General features: G+C 34.4%; 3 protein-coding genes across 4 annotated transcripts in view; 1 reads left to right on the forward strand and 2 right to left on the reverse strand.

Annotated features, from left to right (window-relative positions):
- Positions 1–17,426, forward strand: part of LOC129757763 (uncharacterized) — a 286,926-nt gene that overhangs the window by 240,996 nt on the left and 28,504 nt on the right. The window lies entirely within an intron of this gene.
- LOC129757767 (protein phosphatase 1 regulatory subunit pprA-like) lies at positions 5,212–6,599 on the reverse strand. Its single transcript, XM_055755064.1, has 2 exons — positions 6,393–6,599; positions 5,212–6,318 (listed from the first exon to the last, which is right to left on the reverse strand). Exons 1-2 carry the CDS (start codon positions 6,551–6,553, stop codon positions 5,319–5,321), a joined length of 1,161 nt encoding a protein of 386 aa, XP_055611039.1. The 5' UTR covers positions 6,554–6,599; the 3' UTR covers positions 5,212–5,318.
- LOC129757766 (uncharacterized) lies at positions 9,670–11,252 on the reverse strand. The gene is made up of 2 exons (XM_055755063.1): positions 11,105–11,252; positions 9,670–11,045 (listed from the first exon to the last, which is right to left on the reverse strand). Exons 1-2 carry the CDS (start codon positions 11,122–11,124, stop codon positions 9,737–9,739), a joined length of 1,329 nt encoding a protein of 442 aa, XP_055611038.1. The 5' UTR covers positions 11,125–11,252; the 3' UTR covers positions 9,670–9,736.

Raw genomic sequence — 17,426 nt, forward strand, 5'->3', positions numbered from 1 at the left:
AATTGTCAAAATTAACAAAATTGTCAAAATTATCAAAATTGTTAAAATTGTCAAAATTGTCAAAATTGTCAAAATTGTCAAAATTGTCAAAATTGTAAAAGTTGTCAAAATTGTCAAAATTGTCAAAATTGTCAAATTGTCAAAATTGTCAAAATTGTCAAAATTGTCAAAATTGTCAAAATTGTCAAAATTGTCAAAATTGTCAAAATTGTCAAAATTGTCAAAATTGTCAAAATTGTCAAAATTGTCAAAATTGTCAAAATTGTCAAAATTGTCAAAATTGTCAAAATTGTCAAAATTGTCAAAATTGTCAAAATTGTCAAATTGTCAAAATTGTCAAAATTGTCAAAATTGTCAAAATTGTCAAAATTGTCAAAATTGTCAAAATTGTCAAAATTGTCAAAATTGTCAAAATTGTCAAAATTGTCAAAATTGTCAAAATTGTCAAAATTGTCAAAATTGTCAAAATTGTCAAAATTGTCAAAATTGTCAAAATTGTCAAAATTGTCAAAATTGTCAAAATTGTCAAAATTGTCAAAATTGTCAAAATTGTCAAAATTGTCAAAATTGTCAAAATTGTCAAAATTGTCAAAATTGTCAAAATTGTCAAAATTGTCAAAATTGTCAAAATTGTCAAAATTGTCAAAATTGTCAAAATTGTCAAAATTGTCAAAATTGTCAAAATTGTCAAAATTGTCAAAATTGTCAAAATTGTCAAAATTGTCAAAATTGTCAAAATTGTCAAAATTGTCAAAATTGTCAAAATTGTCAAAATTGTCAAAATTGTCAAAATTGTCAAAATTGTCAAAATTGTCAAAATTGTCAAAATTGTCGAAATTGTCAAAATTGTCAAATTGTCAAAATTGTCAAAATTGTCAAAATTGTCAAAATTGTCAAAATTTTCAAAATTGTCAAAATTGTCAAAATTGTCAAAATTGTCAAAATTGTCAAAATTGTCAAAATTGTCAAAATTGTCAAAATTGTCAAAATTGTCAAAATTGTCAAAATTGTCAAAATTGTCAAAATTGTCAAAATTTTTAAAATTGTCAAAATTGTCAAAATTGTCAAAATTGTCAAAATTGTCAAGATTGTCAAAATTGTCAAAATTGTCAAAATTGTCAAAATTGTCAAAATTGTCAAAATTGTCAAAATTGTCAAAATTGTCGAATTATCAAAATTGTCAAAATTGTCAAAATTGTCAAACTTGTCAAAATTGTCAAAATTGTCAAAATTGTCAAAATTGTCAAAATTGTCAAAATTGTCAAAATTGTCAAAATTGTCAAAATTGTCAAAATTGTCAAAATTGTCAAAATTGTCAAAATTGTCAAAATTGTCAAAATTGTCAAAATTGTCAAAATTGTCAAAATTGTCAAAATTGTCAAAATTGTCAAAATTGTCAAAATTGTCAAAATTGTCAAAATTGTCAAAATTGTCAAAATTGTCAAAATTGTCAAAATTGTCAAAATTGTCAAAATTGTCAAAATTGTCAAAATTGTCAAAATTGTCAAAATTGTCAAAATTGTCAAAATTGTCAAAATTGTCAAAATTGTCAAAATTGTCAAAATTGTCAAAATTGTCAAAATTGTCAAAATTGTCAAAATTGTCAAAATTGTCAAAATTGTCAAAATTGTCAAAATTATCAAAATTGTCAAAATTGTCAAAATTGTCAAAATTGTCAAAATTGTCAAAATTGTCAAAATTGTCAAAATTGTCAAAATTGTCAAAATTGTCAAAATTGTCAAAACTGTCAAAATTGTCAAAATTGTCAAATTTGTCAAAATTTACAAAATTGTCAAAATTGTCAAAATTCTCAAAATTGTCAAAATTCTCAAAATTGCCAAAATTGCCAAAATTGTTAAATTTGTCAAAATTGTCAAAATTGTGAAAATTTTCAAAATTGTCAAAATTGTCAAAATTGTCAAAATTGTCAAAATTGTCAAACTTTTCAAAATTGTCAAAATTGTCAAAATTGTCAAAATTGTCAAAATTGTCAAAATTGTCAAAATTGTCAAAATTGTCAAAATTGTCAAAATTGTCAAAATTGTCAAAATTGTCAAAATTGTCAAAATTGTCAAAATTGTCAAAATTGTCAAAATTGTCAAAATTGTCAAAATTGTCAAAATTGTCAAAATTGTCAAAATTGTCAAAATTGTCAAAATTGTCAAAATTGTTAAAATTGTCAAAATTGTCAAAATTGTCGAAATTGTCAAAATTGTCAAAATTGTCAAAAATGACAAAAATGACAAAAATGACAAAAATGACAAAAATGACAAAAATGACAAAAATGACAAAAATGACAAAAATGACAAAAATGACAAAAATGACAAAAATGACAAAAATGACAAAAATGACAAAAATGACAAAAATGACAAAAATGACAAAAATGACAAAAATGACAAAAATGACAAAAATGACAAAAATGACAAAAATGACAAAAATGACAAAAATGACAAAAATGACAAAAATGACAAAAATGACAAAAATGACAAAAATGACAAAAATGACAAAAATGACAAAAATGTCAAAAATGACAAAATGGCAAAAATGAAAAAATGACAAAAATGACAAAAATTACAAAAATGACAAAAATGACAAAAATGACAAAAATGACAAAAATGACAAAAATGACAAAAATGACAAAAATGACAAAAATGACAAAAATGACAAAAATGACAAAAATGACAAAAATGACAAAAATGACAAAAATGACAAAAATGACAAAAATGACAAAAATGACAAAAATGACAAAAATGACAAAAATGACAAAAATGACAAAAATGACAAAAATGACAAAAATGACAAAAATGACAAAAATGACAAAAATGACAAAAATGACAAAAATGACAAAAATGACAAAAATGACAAAAATGACAAAAATGACAAAAATGACAAAAATGACAAAAATGACAAAAATGACAAAAATGACAAAAATGACGAAATTGACAAAATTGACAAAATTGACAAAAATGACAAAAATGACAAAATTGACAAAAATGACAAAAATGACTAAAATGACAAAAATGACAAAAAAGACAAAAATGACAAAAATGACAAAAATGACAAATATGACAAAAATGACAAAAATGACAAAAATGACAAAAATGACAAAAATGACAAAAATGACAAAAATGACAAAAATGACAAAAATGACAAAAATGACAAAAATGACAAAAATGACAAAAATGACAAAAATGACAAAAATGACAAAAATGACAAAAATGACAAAAATGACAAAAATGACAAAAATGACAAAAATGACAAAAATGACAAAAATGACAAAAATGACAAAAATGACAAAAATGACAAAAATGACAAAAATGACAAAAATGACAAAAATGACAAAAATGACAAAAATGACAAAAATGACAAAAATGACAAAAATGACAAAAATGACAAAAATGACAAAAATGACAAAAATGACAAAAATGACAAAAATGACAAAAATGACAAAAATGACAAAAATGACAAAAATGACAAAAATGACAAAAATGACAAAAATGACAAAAATGACAAAAATGACAAAAATGACAAAAATGACAAAAATGACAAAAATGACAAAAATGACAAAAATGACAAAAATGACAAAAATGACAAAAATGACAAAAATGACAAAAATGACAAAAATGACAAAAATGACAAAAATGACAAAAATGACAAAAATGACAAAAATGACAAAAATGACAAAAATGACAAAAATGACAAAAATGACAAAAATGACAAAAATGACGAAATTGACAAAATTGACAAAATTGACAAAAATGACAAAAATGACAAAATTGACAAAATTGACAAAAATGACAAAAATGACTAAAATGACAAAAATGACAAAAATGACAAAAATGACAAAAATGACAAAAATGACAAAAATGACAAAAATGACAAAAATGACAAAAATGACAAAAATGACAAAAATGACAAAAATGACAAAAATGACAAAAATGACAAAAATGACAAAAATGACAAAAATGACAAAAATGACAAAAATGACAAAAATGACAAAAATGACAAAAATGACAAAAATGACAAAAATGACAAAAATGACAAAAATGACAAAAATGACAAAAATGACAAAAATGACAAAAATGACAAAAATGACAAAAATGACAAAAATGACAAAAATGACAAAAATGACAAAAATGACAAAAATGACAAAAATGACAAAAATGACAAAAATGACAAAAATGACAAAAATGACAAAAATGACAAAAATGACAAAAATGACAAAAATGACAAAAATGACAAAAATGACAAAAATGACAAAAATGACAAAAATGACAAAAATGACAAAAATGACAAAAATGACAAAAAATGACAAAAATGACAAAAATGACAAAAATGACAAAAATGACAAAAATGACAAAAATGACAAAAATGACAAAAATGACAAAAATGACAAAAATGACAAAAATGACAAAAATGACAAAAATGACAAAAATGACAAAAATGACAAAAATGACAAAAATGACAAAAATGACAAAAATGACAAAAATGACAAAAATGACAAAAATGACAAAAATGACAAAAATGACAAAAATGACAAAAATGACAAAAATGACAAAAATGACAAAAATGACAAAAATGACAAAAATGACAAAAATGACAAAAATGACAAAAATGACAAAAATGACAAAAATGACAAAATTGACAAAAATGACAAAAATGTCAAAAATTACAAAAATGACAAAAAATGACAAAAATGACAAAAATGACAAAAATGGCAAAAATGACAGAAATGACAAAAATGACAAAAATGACAAAAATGACAAAAATGACAAAAATGACAAAAATGACAAAAATGACAAAAATGACAAAAATGACATGAATTACATGAATTACATAAATTACAAAAACGACAAAAATGATAAAAATGATTAAAAATGACAAAATGGTCAAAATTGTCAAAATTTTCAAAATTGTCAAAAATGTCAAAATTGTGAAAAATGCCAAAAAGGTCAAAAATGTGAAAATGGTGAAAAATGTCAAAATTTTCATAACTTGTCAAAATTGTCAATTTTTTCAGAATTGACTAGAAAGGACAAATTGATATTGAAATGCCAAAAAAAACTTCAAAAAAATTAGAAAATAATAAATTACTCTTGAATGACTTAAAAATGGCACGACAGTCTCATGAAAATGGCATAATAATGATCCATAAATGATTAAATTGGCTGGCTTTCACTAAAATGATAAATTTTTATAAGTTTCCAAATTGTTAAAAATTTAAGCAGGTATTTAAGTTGTTTTTTCAAAAAGTTTGCAATAATTAAATTTCCCATATATTCTACATTGGTGATTATTTTTCTTGAAAAAAACTGAAGTTAGAGTTCGTCTTTACAAATCTGCATCAACCGGTCGACTTTTTTCTTCATTTCGTCGTATCGATGGGTCTGCTTTCGGTGCGATTCCTCTAGCTGCTGAACCTTTTCGACTTGGGCTCCCAGACGATCCTGAAGATCGTCAACGATTCCGGTTCGACTGATCAGCAGCATCATCGGATCCGGAGAAGCTCCCTCGGCAAGGCAACAAATTTCCTGAAACAGCGTTCTTCCTTCACAGGTTCGATCCACGTGGCTGAGCTGGATGCTGCGCAACTCCTTCCGGTCCAGCATCTTGAACAACCAGGCACAGTTCCATCGATTGTCGTGCATTTCGAGAGCTTTGAGGGATGGGAACTCTTCCAGGAATGTGAACAGGTTGTTACTGCTCAGATCTAGAGTTTTGAGGGCTGGCATTTTCCAAAGACCCGTATCGAGGTAGGAGAGATCGTTATGCTGCAGGAAAAGAGATTCCAAACTTGGAAGCTCGATCGATTGTTTGGTGTCGATCGCTGTGAGAAAATTTCTATGGAGGGTAAGAATTTTCAAATTTTTCATTCGCCGAAATGTGTCCATTTCCAAAACTTCAAGCAAGTTGTCGTGCAGATAGAGTTGTTCCAAATTGGCCAGCTCGGCCAGTCCAGTGACGTCCTTCAGACGGTTCTGGTACAGATGAAGTGTCCCCAAAGGTAATCCACTGGCAGCACTCACTTGAGAGATGTTATTGTAACTGGCAAAAAGCATCCCTAATCGATCACAGCCAACAATATGCAGCTCAACGATCGATAGATTGTGAATCATCAAATTCTCAACGACTGCAGGAAGCGCTCGGAAAATTCGCTCCCCAAAATTTTCAATGGTGCTGTTCTGAATCATCAGCGACTTTTCACTGGGAAAGTTGGACTCCGGAACGACATTTTCTATTACACAATAATTTTTCTGCCGATCGATGCACTCATAGCTCGAAGAAATCGCCAACGAACAAGAAAACATCAGGAAAATGCTAGAAAAAAAAAATCAAAAGCAAATTTGAAAGGGATTGTTTTGCAACCACTACTTTCTGCTGATGGTAATTACAGATTGAAACTTCCGGCGTCAGTGAATTTCATCGCGTTTTTTCGAGTTGTCGTGGAATGGATTAAAACTAAACTGGTGCACCTCTGAATCTGATCGATTTGCACACTGACAGCAAAATCAACTGGATGCACATGCACAATCCAAATCAATGCACAATACATGATGTGAAAGTCGTCGTTATCAACTTTGCACAAACAATCGTCATCATTGACTTTCCAATCAAATCGTTCACCGGCGTAGAGGTAGCAAGAGGAAGAACATCAGCTGAATGAATTGATTAGCCAATAAAATAGAATGTGAATGTCGGTTGATCGGATAATAGCATAATGAAAATTATGACCAATCCATGCTGTTACATCACGAAGCGTGCGAAGCTATTCATTCATTCGTCATAAACGTACATTCAAAGCATCGAAATGATATGGCAGAAAATATTTCTATTCTTAGGAAAACCCATTAAAAATTTATGAATTTATTTTCTTACAATTGAAAACTTTCTAAAAAAAATTATTCTGTAGGGAAATGAATCCAACTGTGTAAGTTGAAATTTCAGAGACTAGCTAAGATGAAAATTGATGTTGTTGATGTTGAAAAACATGCGGAAAAAATTCACCTTGTCTCCCGGCATTTTTATACTTTCATAAAGTTTATAAGAATTGTATAGGTATGGAATAATTTTATAACAGTACATTTTTTTTTACTAATGTCTGTGATGTCCATGCATGATACATATTTGAGCAATTTTTTAACCAATTTTTCGTAATTTTTGCTTTGTCATTTTTAAGTTGTTTATATGACTTTTGTATTGTTGATTCAAATTATTTTTTTTAATTATAAAGTCGTTTTCGCATATTTTTCAAGTCATTTTTGTGTCAATTTTGTGTCATAGTAGTTTATCTTTAGCATACTATATTCGTATCATTTTTGTGTCATTTTGTTCCATTTTGGGTCATTTTAGGTCATTTTTGAGTAGTTTTAATCTTATTTCGGTGTCATTATGAATGATTTTGATGTAATTTTGATAACATTTTTGTGTAATTTGTGGGCAATTTTTCTGTGATTTTGTGCCATTTTTGAGTAATTTTTATGTCTTTAAGTGACGATTTTGAAAAAAAATGGTGACAATTTTGCGACAAATTGTGTCAATTTTGTGACCATTTTGTGTCAACTTTTGTCACCATTTGTCAACTTATGTAATATTTGTCATTTTTGTCACCTTTTGTCATTTTTTGTCATTTTTGTCATTTTTGTCATTTTTGTCATTTTTGTCATTTTTGTCATTTTTGTCATTTTTGTCATTTTTGTCATTTTTGTCATTTTTGTCATTTTTGTCATTTTTGTCATTTTTGTCATTTTTGTCATTTTTGTCATTTTTGTCATTTTTGTCATTTTTGTCATTTTTGTCATTTTTGTCATTTTTGTCATTTTTGTCATTTTTGTCATTTTTGTCATTTTTGTCATTTTTGTCATTTTTGTCATTTTTGTCATTTTTGTCATTTTTGTCATTTTTGTCATTTTTGTCATTTTTGTCATTTTTGTCATTTTTGTCATTTTTGTCATTTTTGTCATTTTTGTCATTTTTGTCATTTTTGTCATTTTTGTCATTTTTGTCATTTTTGTCATTTTTGTCATTTTTGTCATTTTTGTCATTTTTGTCATTTTTGTCATTTTTGTCATTTTTGTCATTTTTGTCATTTTTGTCATTTTTGTCATTTTTGTCATTTTTGTCATTTTTGTCATTTTTGTCATTTTTGTCATTTTTGTCATTTTTGTCATTTTTGTCATTTTTGTCATTTTTGTCATTTTTGTCATTTTTGTCATTTTTGTCATTTTTGTCATTTTTGTCATTTTTGTCATTTTTGTCATTTTTGTCAGTTTTGTAATTTTTGAAATTTTTGTAATTTTTGTAATTTTTGTATATTTTGTAATTTTTGTAATTTTTGTAATTTTTGTAATTTTTGTAATTTTCTTTTTCATTTTAGACATTTTTGCCATTTTTGTTTTTTGCCATTTTTTCATATTTGTCATTTTTGACCATTTGGACAATTTTGACAATTTTGACAATTTTGACAATTTTGACAATTTCGGCAATTTTGACAATTTTGACAATTTTTGACAATTTTGACAATTTTGACAATTTTGACAATTTTGACAATTTTGACAATTTTGACAATTTTGACAATTTCGACAATTTCGACAATTTTGATAATTTTGACAATTTTGACAATTTTGACAATTTTGACAATTTTGACAATTTTGACAATTTTGACAATTTTGACAATTTTGACAATTTTGACAATTTTGACAATTTTTACAATTTTTACAATTTTTACAATTTTGACAATTTTGACAATTTTAACAATTTTGACAATTTTGATAATTTTGACAATTTTGACAATTTTGACAATTTTGACAATTTTGACAATTTTGACAATTTTGACAATTTTGACAATTTTGACAATTTTGACAATTTTGACAATTTTGACAATTTTGACAATTTTGACAATTTTGACAATTTTGACAATTTTGACAATTTTGACAATTTTGACAATTTTGACAATTTTGACAATTTTGACAATTTTGACAATTTTGACAATTTTGACAATTTTGACAATTTTGACAATTTTGACAATTTTGACAATTTTGACAATTTTGACAATTTTGACAACTTTGACAATTTTGACAATTTTAACAATTTTGACAATTTTGACAATTTTGACAATTTTGACAATTTTGACAATTTTGACAATTTTGACAATTTTGACAATTTTGACAATTTTGACAATTTTGACAATTTTGACAATTTTGACAATTTTGACAATTTTGACAATTTTGACAATTTTGACAATTTTGACAATTTTGACAATTTTGACAATTTTGACAATTTTGACAATTTTGACAATTTTGACAATTTTGACAATTTTGACAATTTTGACAATTTTGACCATTTTGACAATTTGACAATTTTGACAATTTTGACAATTTTGACAATTTTGACAATTTTGACAATTTTGACAATTTTGACAATTTGGCAACTTTGTTAATTTGATAATTTTGACAATATTGACAATTTTGACCAGTGTGACAATTTCGAAAATTGTGGCATTTGTCAATCTGAAAAATTGTTGAAACCTTCAACAATTCATATCTACGTATAAGCAATTTGAAATTTTCGTGAACAAGTTACAATTTGTCAGACTGCCAAATGAAAAGTTCAATCAGAGCTCAAGACTTGCGTTGTTGAGAAGAAGGAGTATTCTCTTTAGTGATCAACCAATTGTTTCTAAAATTTTATCCTTTTATTCAATTTAACTTTTGATTGTATTGTTGATCTTATCAGATGCCTAAGCTGAACCCCGTTTACCGGATTTGCTCACAACGTGATCCTTAACGAGACCGAACTGTGCCTGCAGCTCAGCGATCTTCTTGGTTTCGCGCTCCAGGGAACGCTTCAGTTCCAAAATGGTGAATCGCAGCTGTCGCTCCGTGCGTCGGTTGGTTTCGACTTGATCTTTGAAGAGTTTAATCTGCTCGGTCAGGTCGTTTTTCGCGCCATGGAGACCATTTTTCAGCTTGCCGAAATCGTTTTGAAACAGGTTGTCCTGGTCGGAGACGGGAGTGCCCGTTGCCTGTTTGCCGATCAGATCTTTGAGCTGACTCTCGAGCGAGTTGAGCTTAGGTTGAAACTCACTGACGATCGATCGGAATTTGTCCTCGAACCGTTTCTGCATGCTGGTTTGCTCTTTTTCGAGCTTTTCCAGTTGCTGAAAATTTTCGTCATAGGTTCCTCCGAGTTCAGGATCTACTAAACAACAAATGTTGGCAGGACTGATACCCTCACAGCCTTCATCGCTGTCGGTGATATGAACGTAGCTCGCATTGAAGTGGCTCAAAATGTCCTTGAGCCACATGCAGTGCCACGCGTTACGAGCAAAAGTGATGCTCTGTAGGGTGACCAGATGTTCGGTAAGTCCTTCAATGCGAACCAAATCATTGCCGCTGATATCTAGCGATGTCAACGAGTCAAACTTCCAATGGACTACATCTAGGCGAGAGATTTTGTTATCAGCGATTGAAAGGAAATCCAAATTTGGCAGAGAGATCGGCTCCGTGGTTATGATGCTAGTGATCTCATTCTGGTCCAAATATAAACGCTCCAATCGGGTCATTGCAGCAAACGTTGCCATGTTAACGGTATCCAGTTTGTTGGATGACAGGTGTAGTTCCTGCAGCTGAGTCAACTTTTCGAAACCGTTCAGGTTGTTTAACTTGTTGCCACTTAGTTTCAAAATTTCTGTGGCATAACTCTTCGCGGAATCAAAATTCACAATAACAATTCCGTTTCTCTCGGCTTCCACTTCTTCGAGGTTTGGTTTCAGATAAAACTCCTGGATATCGAGGGACCCGAGCTGTAGTTTTTTGACACTGTCCGGCATTTGATCGCATATTTGCTGGCTGAACGATCCGATGTTTCCTCCCTTGATCTGCAACGTATGTTTCCCTTTCAAATCTGGCAGCAGCACTTGTTGCGAATCGCTCGTCACCGTTATGCTTTGGATAACGCACTTTTTCGAGTCTTCCTTGTGGCAAGACCCGGTTACGCTACCCGTCAAGGTTGCAGCGTTCGCTGTCAGCAGGAATGCACCTAAAATCCTGGGATAAAAGATTTCATGACTCATGAGGACAAAAAAAGAAGAAAGCTTTATCTTTACCAAACTACAAAACGATTCATCGCTATTGAGCACTTGGTTGTTCGATTGCTCACTCGAATTCTACTGATAGGACTTGTGGTGATCTCAACGGCTCCTGAACATCGATCGACTGATAAGGATCGATCTACTTTGTCTGCCGCAGATTAGGCCGGAACGTGAAGAAAATGTCTTTGTTAGCCAGTACAAATCATAAAGCGTTGCAAAATTTCACCCGGTTGCCAAAACAAGGCTCATCGATCCGATCAGGGTTGTACTTTTGCGGTTTCCTAGCTTTATATCTTAAAACTTGCGCTTGTGTCTTACTTTACACCTTCTTTGAAGGAAACTAGGCAAAATTCATGAAACATAGTGGTGTACACGGGTGCGCGAAAGACGATGCAAGAAAAAGTCAATATGAGGCCCAAAATCTACTGTGGGAGAAAATAGTTAGGATGTTTTCAGTATAAAATCAGTACAAAGCTGACCTTCAAAACCATCTGCATGTCGACTTGATTTGGAAACTAGCCCACTAATTGAACTTTACTTCACTTCAAACAAAATTCCTATTTATTTCCTTATTCTCATCTTATTCTGATCGTGGATTCTGATATTGATCCTTGATCTTGGATCATGATCTCGTAATAAAGATACTGATTCTACAACCTGATCTAGATCTTCACTTTCGATCCTGGCCCTGATCCTAATTCTGATCCCGCCTTTTGATCTCCTATAAGGATCCTGAATAGTTACTGTGATCTGGATGGATTCTGATATAATTCTTGATGCAATCGGTTCGCAGATACTGGATACTGATTCCGAGTTATGTCCTCATCCAGCATCCCTAACTCTAATCCCGAATCTTGATGTTGATTCTTGACCCTGGTCATGAACCCTTATTATTTTATTATAATTTACATGGTGTCCTGTCTCAAGACATAACCTGATGAACAATATTCCTCCAATTCACTCAGCCCATGGCAACCGTGCTCCAACTTCTCGGGCATCCCACATACGCCAGGACAATCGTCCGGCATCCTCGCAGCATGTCCTGCTCAGCGTTCCGACCAGCCTTCACCCCTTTCTGAATAAGAACTGGGTTCGCCGTAGAGTCGGGCGAACTCGTGGTTCATCCTTCGCCTCCACACTCCGTTCTCCTGCACGTCGCCAAAGACGGTTCTTAACACTCGTCTCGCTTGAATACTTCGAGTGTGCGCAGGGCCTCCTCGAGCAATATCCACGTCTCGTGTCCGTAAAAGGCAACCGGTCCAATGAGCGGCATGTATAGGTAACACTTCGTATTTAAATCTTCTCTACCGCAGTTGCATGTGGAGTCCATGATAGGCACGACTTCCGCTGATCATTTGCCGCCGGATCTCACGGCTGGTGTCATTCTTCTCCAACCACCACCTTTTTGCCACCTCTGGAGTGCCTCAAGAGAGCCATTTAGGACCAATACTATTCTTGATTTATTTCAACAACGTGCTGTTGCTCGTCGATGGACCAAAATTAGCATATGCAGACGATCTGAAATTATTTTTTCCTATAACCGGCCCCGACGATGCCAAGTTCCTGCAGGACCAGATTAACCTCTTCGCCTCCTGATGCGATGTCAATTGTCTGCCTTTAAATCGTAGAAAATGTGTAGTTATTTCTTTTTCCCATAAGCGGCTTCCATTAAAAGTAATTTATTTTCTCGGCAACGAGGCTGTCGCTTGAGTTGAGCACGTGAAATTTCTTGACAAACGGCGTCAATAAAGCTTCTAGAACCCTAGGCCTTACTGTTTGAAGAGTCTCTATTGTCGTTTGGTTTGTTCGATCCTTGAATACGCCTCTGCTATCTGATGCCCTTGTTACGGCTCCGAGCGTATTGAGGCTATCCAACGGTGCTTTATGAGATTTGCCCTTCGACACCTGACCTGGCAAGTTCCGTTCTGACTTCCCGGCAACAAGAGCCGCGGTCGCCTAATCAACATCGACACGCTGCAAGCCCGCAAGAATGCCGCACGAACTTCTATCGTAGTTGATTTACTTTATTCTTGCGAACGTCGCACATACACCTCGATGGAAGCTTTCCAAATATTTCTTCCCTGCAGTTTTAAAAGGAGCGGTCGTACGATGTAAAACGATGCCTTGTTTTACTTCATGTGAAAGTTTGTTCGCCCCGTGACAGATTTGGGAATATCTTCGTGACAGTTCTGCTAATTCCGTCCAATTGTAGCCGAGATTCGCTTCATAATCATCTATGCTCGGGCCGAGTTAACGAACGTATGAACTTTCCTTCTGTTTGAAGCTCAAGCTAGCTACTGACTGCTGTTGGCTATCCTTACATTATTAGTTGGTTAGAGTGTTGTTTTCCAGCCTGAAATTGGGTGTAGTTGATGAACATTACGTCCAAGATTTCAGATTAAGATATGAGATTTCAGATTTCAGATTCAAATTCGGATTTCAGATTCAGGTTTCAGGTCCTAGAGCCGACAGCGTTCCATTCATCGTCGCCTTGATCAGTTGGGTCAGCTTCCCGGAGAAGCCGTTCTCTTTCATGGTTTTCCATAGCTCGTCACGGTGGATCATGGCGTATGCGGCTTTCAAATCGATGAATTGATGGTGCGTAGGGACATGGTGTTCACGGTATTTTTGGAGGATTCGACGTAATTTCAAGATCTGGTCCGCCGTAGATCGTCCCTCCATGAAGCATGCCTGATGATTTCCCACGAATCTGTTTGCTTGTGACGTTAGGCGGCGGAGTAGGATTCGGGACAGCACTTTGTTGACGGCATTTCGGACAGTGATCGCTCGGTAGTTCTCACAGTCCAATTTGTTGCCCTTCTTGTAGACGGGGCATATTACCTCCTTCTTCCAGGTAGCTGTTCTGTGTCCCAGATCCAGACCATCAACCGGTGTAGGCAATCGGATAAACTTGTCCGGGTCCATTTTAATGAGTTCAGCTGCGATGCCATCCTTCACAGCTGATTTGTTGCTATTCTGCTGGCGAATGGCGTGATTTTGCGTCTAAACGTGCCTGGATGTTAAGACGTGCTCCATTGAGATTCTACGGTACCTTTATTCGTTGCCAAGGATATTGTCGAAACTTCCAAAACAGTTGCAGCTGCATAACAAAAGGTGAATTAAAGATAAATATAAGCGGCTTCAGGCCGATGTCGTCGAAATGTATGCGCCCGGCAGTTATCAAACGCTTGTAAGAAAAGCTTACAATGACTGCTTTGATCTAAACGCTTGACTCAATGCAAAAGGGGGAAAGCTCTCAAAAAGTTTAACCTTAGGCGTGTCATACGTATCATGATTTCAAGTCCCTTCATATCATATAGCAATCGCTAACATAAAAAGTTGCTTTTATATGGGATTCCGGCGAAAGCAATTGAATAACCAAGTAATACTTTCAACAATCATCCGAGGGAGCCCATCGCAGACTGCATTCCAAGTGTTGATGTCATCACACATGTTTATTTATTTATTTATTTGTTCATTTCACACAACGTCTTGGATTCAAATGTTCTACAGACTGATCTTAATATCTAAGGTTCTTAATCCTATGTTTAAACATCGTTTTGGACACAGTAAAATCAATAAAATTGTTCACAACATTAAAACACTGAAAACAGCTGGTCAGAGGATTATTCTGTCCGTAAGTAGTGCGGTGCATGCCTAGTGCTAAAAGTTGTCTTCCTCGCAGATGTCTGGATGGTGCAAGAAAGCATACTTCATTAAGTAGAGCTGCACAATCCACGTTGCCGGTAACCAGATCGAATACAAAAAGCCGTTTTTGTTTTACACGTCTGGAAGAGAGGGTTTCTAAATTGAAAACATGCACCGACTCTCATAATCCGGAAGATTGATGGGGTCGTTCCACGGAAGTGACCTGAGAGCGTAACGAATGAATGAACGCTGCACTCTTTCGATTCGAAAACTCCAAGATGTATGGTAAGGAGCCCACACACAAGCGGCGTACTCCAATACACTTCTCACCAAGGAACAGTACACAGCTTTAAGAGTGTGTACATCCTGAAAATATTGTGCATTGCGCCTCACGAAACCAAGAACAGAGAAAGCCTTCGCTGTGATGGCACTGATATGGTCGCTGAACGTTAGTTTTTTATCAACGATGATGCCCAGATGGTTCATGGAGCTGACTTGATCGATGCTGGTACCCGTTGATACTATACTCGAAGCAGATATTGGACTGACGGTGACTAAAAGTTATGGACTTGCATTTTTTTATGTTCAACTGCATCCCATTTTCCAAGTACCACAGGAGAAGCTCGTCGATGTCAGATTGAAGAGCGTGGCAATCTAGAACCGATGAGATTATTTTGTAGATCTTAAGATCATCAGCATATAGCAGCATACAGGATTTCAGACGGAAAGCCAGGTCGTTGACAAAAAGAATAAATATCAAAGAGCCTAGAATACTGCCTTGCGGGACACCTGAGGTCAAATCAAAAATACGCGAACGTGATGTATTGATATTGACAAACGCTCATCGATCGGTCAAATACGATTGAAGCCATTCGGTCATCCAAGGGTGAAGACCGATGTGAACCAGCTTTTCAATGCCAAGTCAATGAGGAACTTTGTCGAAAGCCTTACTGAAGTCAAAGTAGACTGCATCCACTTGTCGACGCTTCTCGATTTCGGTTGATAGGAAGTTGGTGTAACACATCAGGTTTGACACTGTGGATCGCTTCTTAACGAATCCGTGTTGATAGTCAGAGATCAAGTGACGAGTGGCGTTATAGAGCACCTAGTGAACCATGCTCTCAAAGACTTTGGCTATGCAACACAGGATTGAAATTCCTCGGTAATTTTCCACGGAATTACGACAACCGGATTTATGTATCGGAGTTATCGAGGCGGTCTTCCATACCGCAGGAAACTTCCGTTCGTGAAGAGAACGATTGAAAAGCAGACAGATAGGCAGCTTCAATGATTCTGCACATTCCCTCAAGAATACTAGTGGAAGTAGATCAGTTCCAGGACCTTTTTTGACGTTCAGTTTTTCCAGCTCAGATAGGATATTACGTTGCGTAAAGTTAAAGGATGGTAGCGTAATGTCATGCGTGGGAATACCCTGTCTACTCGCATCAGAAAGCTCAGGTGAATTGGGATTGTTCACGCTGCTGAAGAAGTCGGCAAACAGATTGGTCGATTCCTCAATAGAATCTGCGGACAATTCGTGGTACTTCATTTGCTTAGGTATACAGTTGCTTAACTTGCGGTTCTTCACAAACGTCCAGAAACTAGATGGACCTGAAGGACTTAATTCCATTCGGTCGATGACTTTCTTTATCCTGTTGGGACTTGGAACGTAGAAAACGCTTTCGAGCCTTGCATACAATATTTCGAAGATGACGAAGTTCAGAAGACCACCACGGAAGTTTGGTTGTGTTGAGACGTCTCCGCTTACGTGGGATGATCCTTTTCATGACATCAAAAAGCTTTCCGTAAAACAGCACCGTTGCGTCATCCGTTGATTTGTCACCGAGTAGCTCAAGCCAGTTGATCGAAGACAGACTTTGATTCAACACAGTATAGTCACACCTTGCAAAGTCGAGCTCTAATTCACCGTAGTTTGTTGGAGAGTGTGCCTCACAGTTATTATTAATGGTAACACAGAGCACGAAAGGCTCGTGGTGTGCATCTGGTCTCAAAAGACTTGAAGGGGGTCAATCACTTCAATGTCACAAGTGTCACTAACGAACGCGTGATCAAGAATACGGTCATTTGCGTTCCGTAGAGAATTAACTTGACTAAGTCCAGTAACCAACATCGTTTCGGTGCATGTTGACTCTGCTTCGGTCGATGCATTGGTGGGTATATAACAGTTTAGTTCCTCGTCATAAACCCAAACAAGTCCCCGTAGATTATAGTCCCCCAGAACAACGATTGTGTCGTTTTCAGAAGAAAGATTGCAAATCTCCTGAACAGCCGAAGCGTGCATCTTCTGCAACACGTAGTCAGCTGCCATGTCTGGTCCGCAGGCGGCGAATATGTTGGCACAACACCCGAACACAATACAATACCACGTGTTCGGGTGTCTCGTCCGCGTCACCGCTTATCAGACAGACCGGCGAAGCCGCTATCCGAACCTGTGGTGATACTCCATGAAGCATCCATGCCCAGTCAGAAATTTCGTCATGTAGAAATCCACTTCGCCATGCTTTCTCTCCATCCACTCCTTGATGTTTGGGATCAAACGGTGGGTCCACCTTCCTCTTTCAGAGCTGCTGCTAGTTGGCCATGGAGATATCCCTGGCTCGTGTTTTCACGTTTTGAGTGCCTCTATTTTCGTAGCATCAGGAGTCCTCCACCAACAAAACCGAGATGG

Source organism: Uranotaenia lowii, chromosome 3 (genome assembly GCF_029784155.1).
Source record: "Uranotaenia lowii strain MFRU-FL chromosome 3, ASM2978415v1, whole genome shotgun sequence".
NCBI classification, from domain to species: Eukaryota; Metazoa; Arthropoda; class Insecta; order Diptera; family Culicidae; genus Uranotaenia; species Uranotaenia lowii.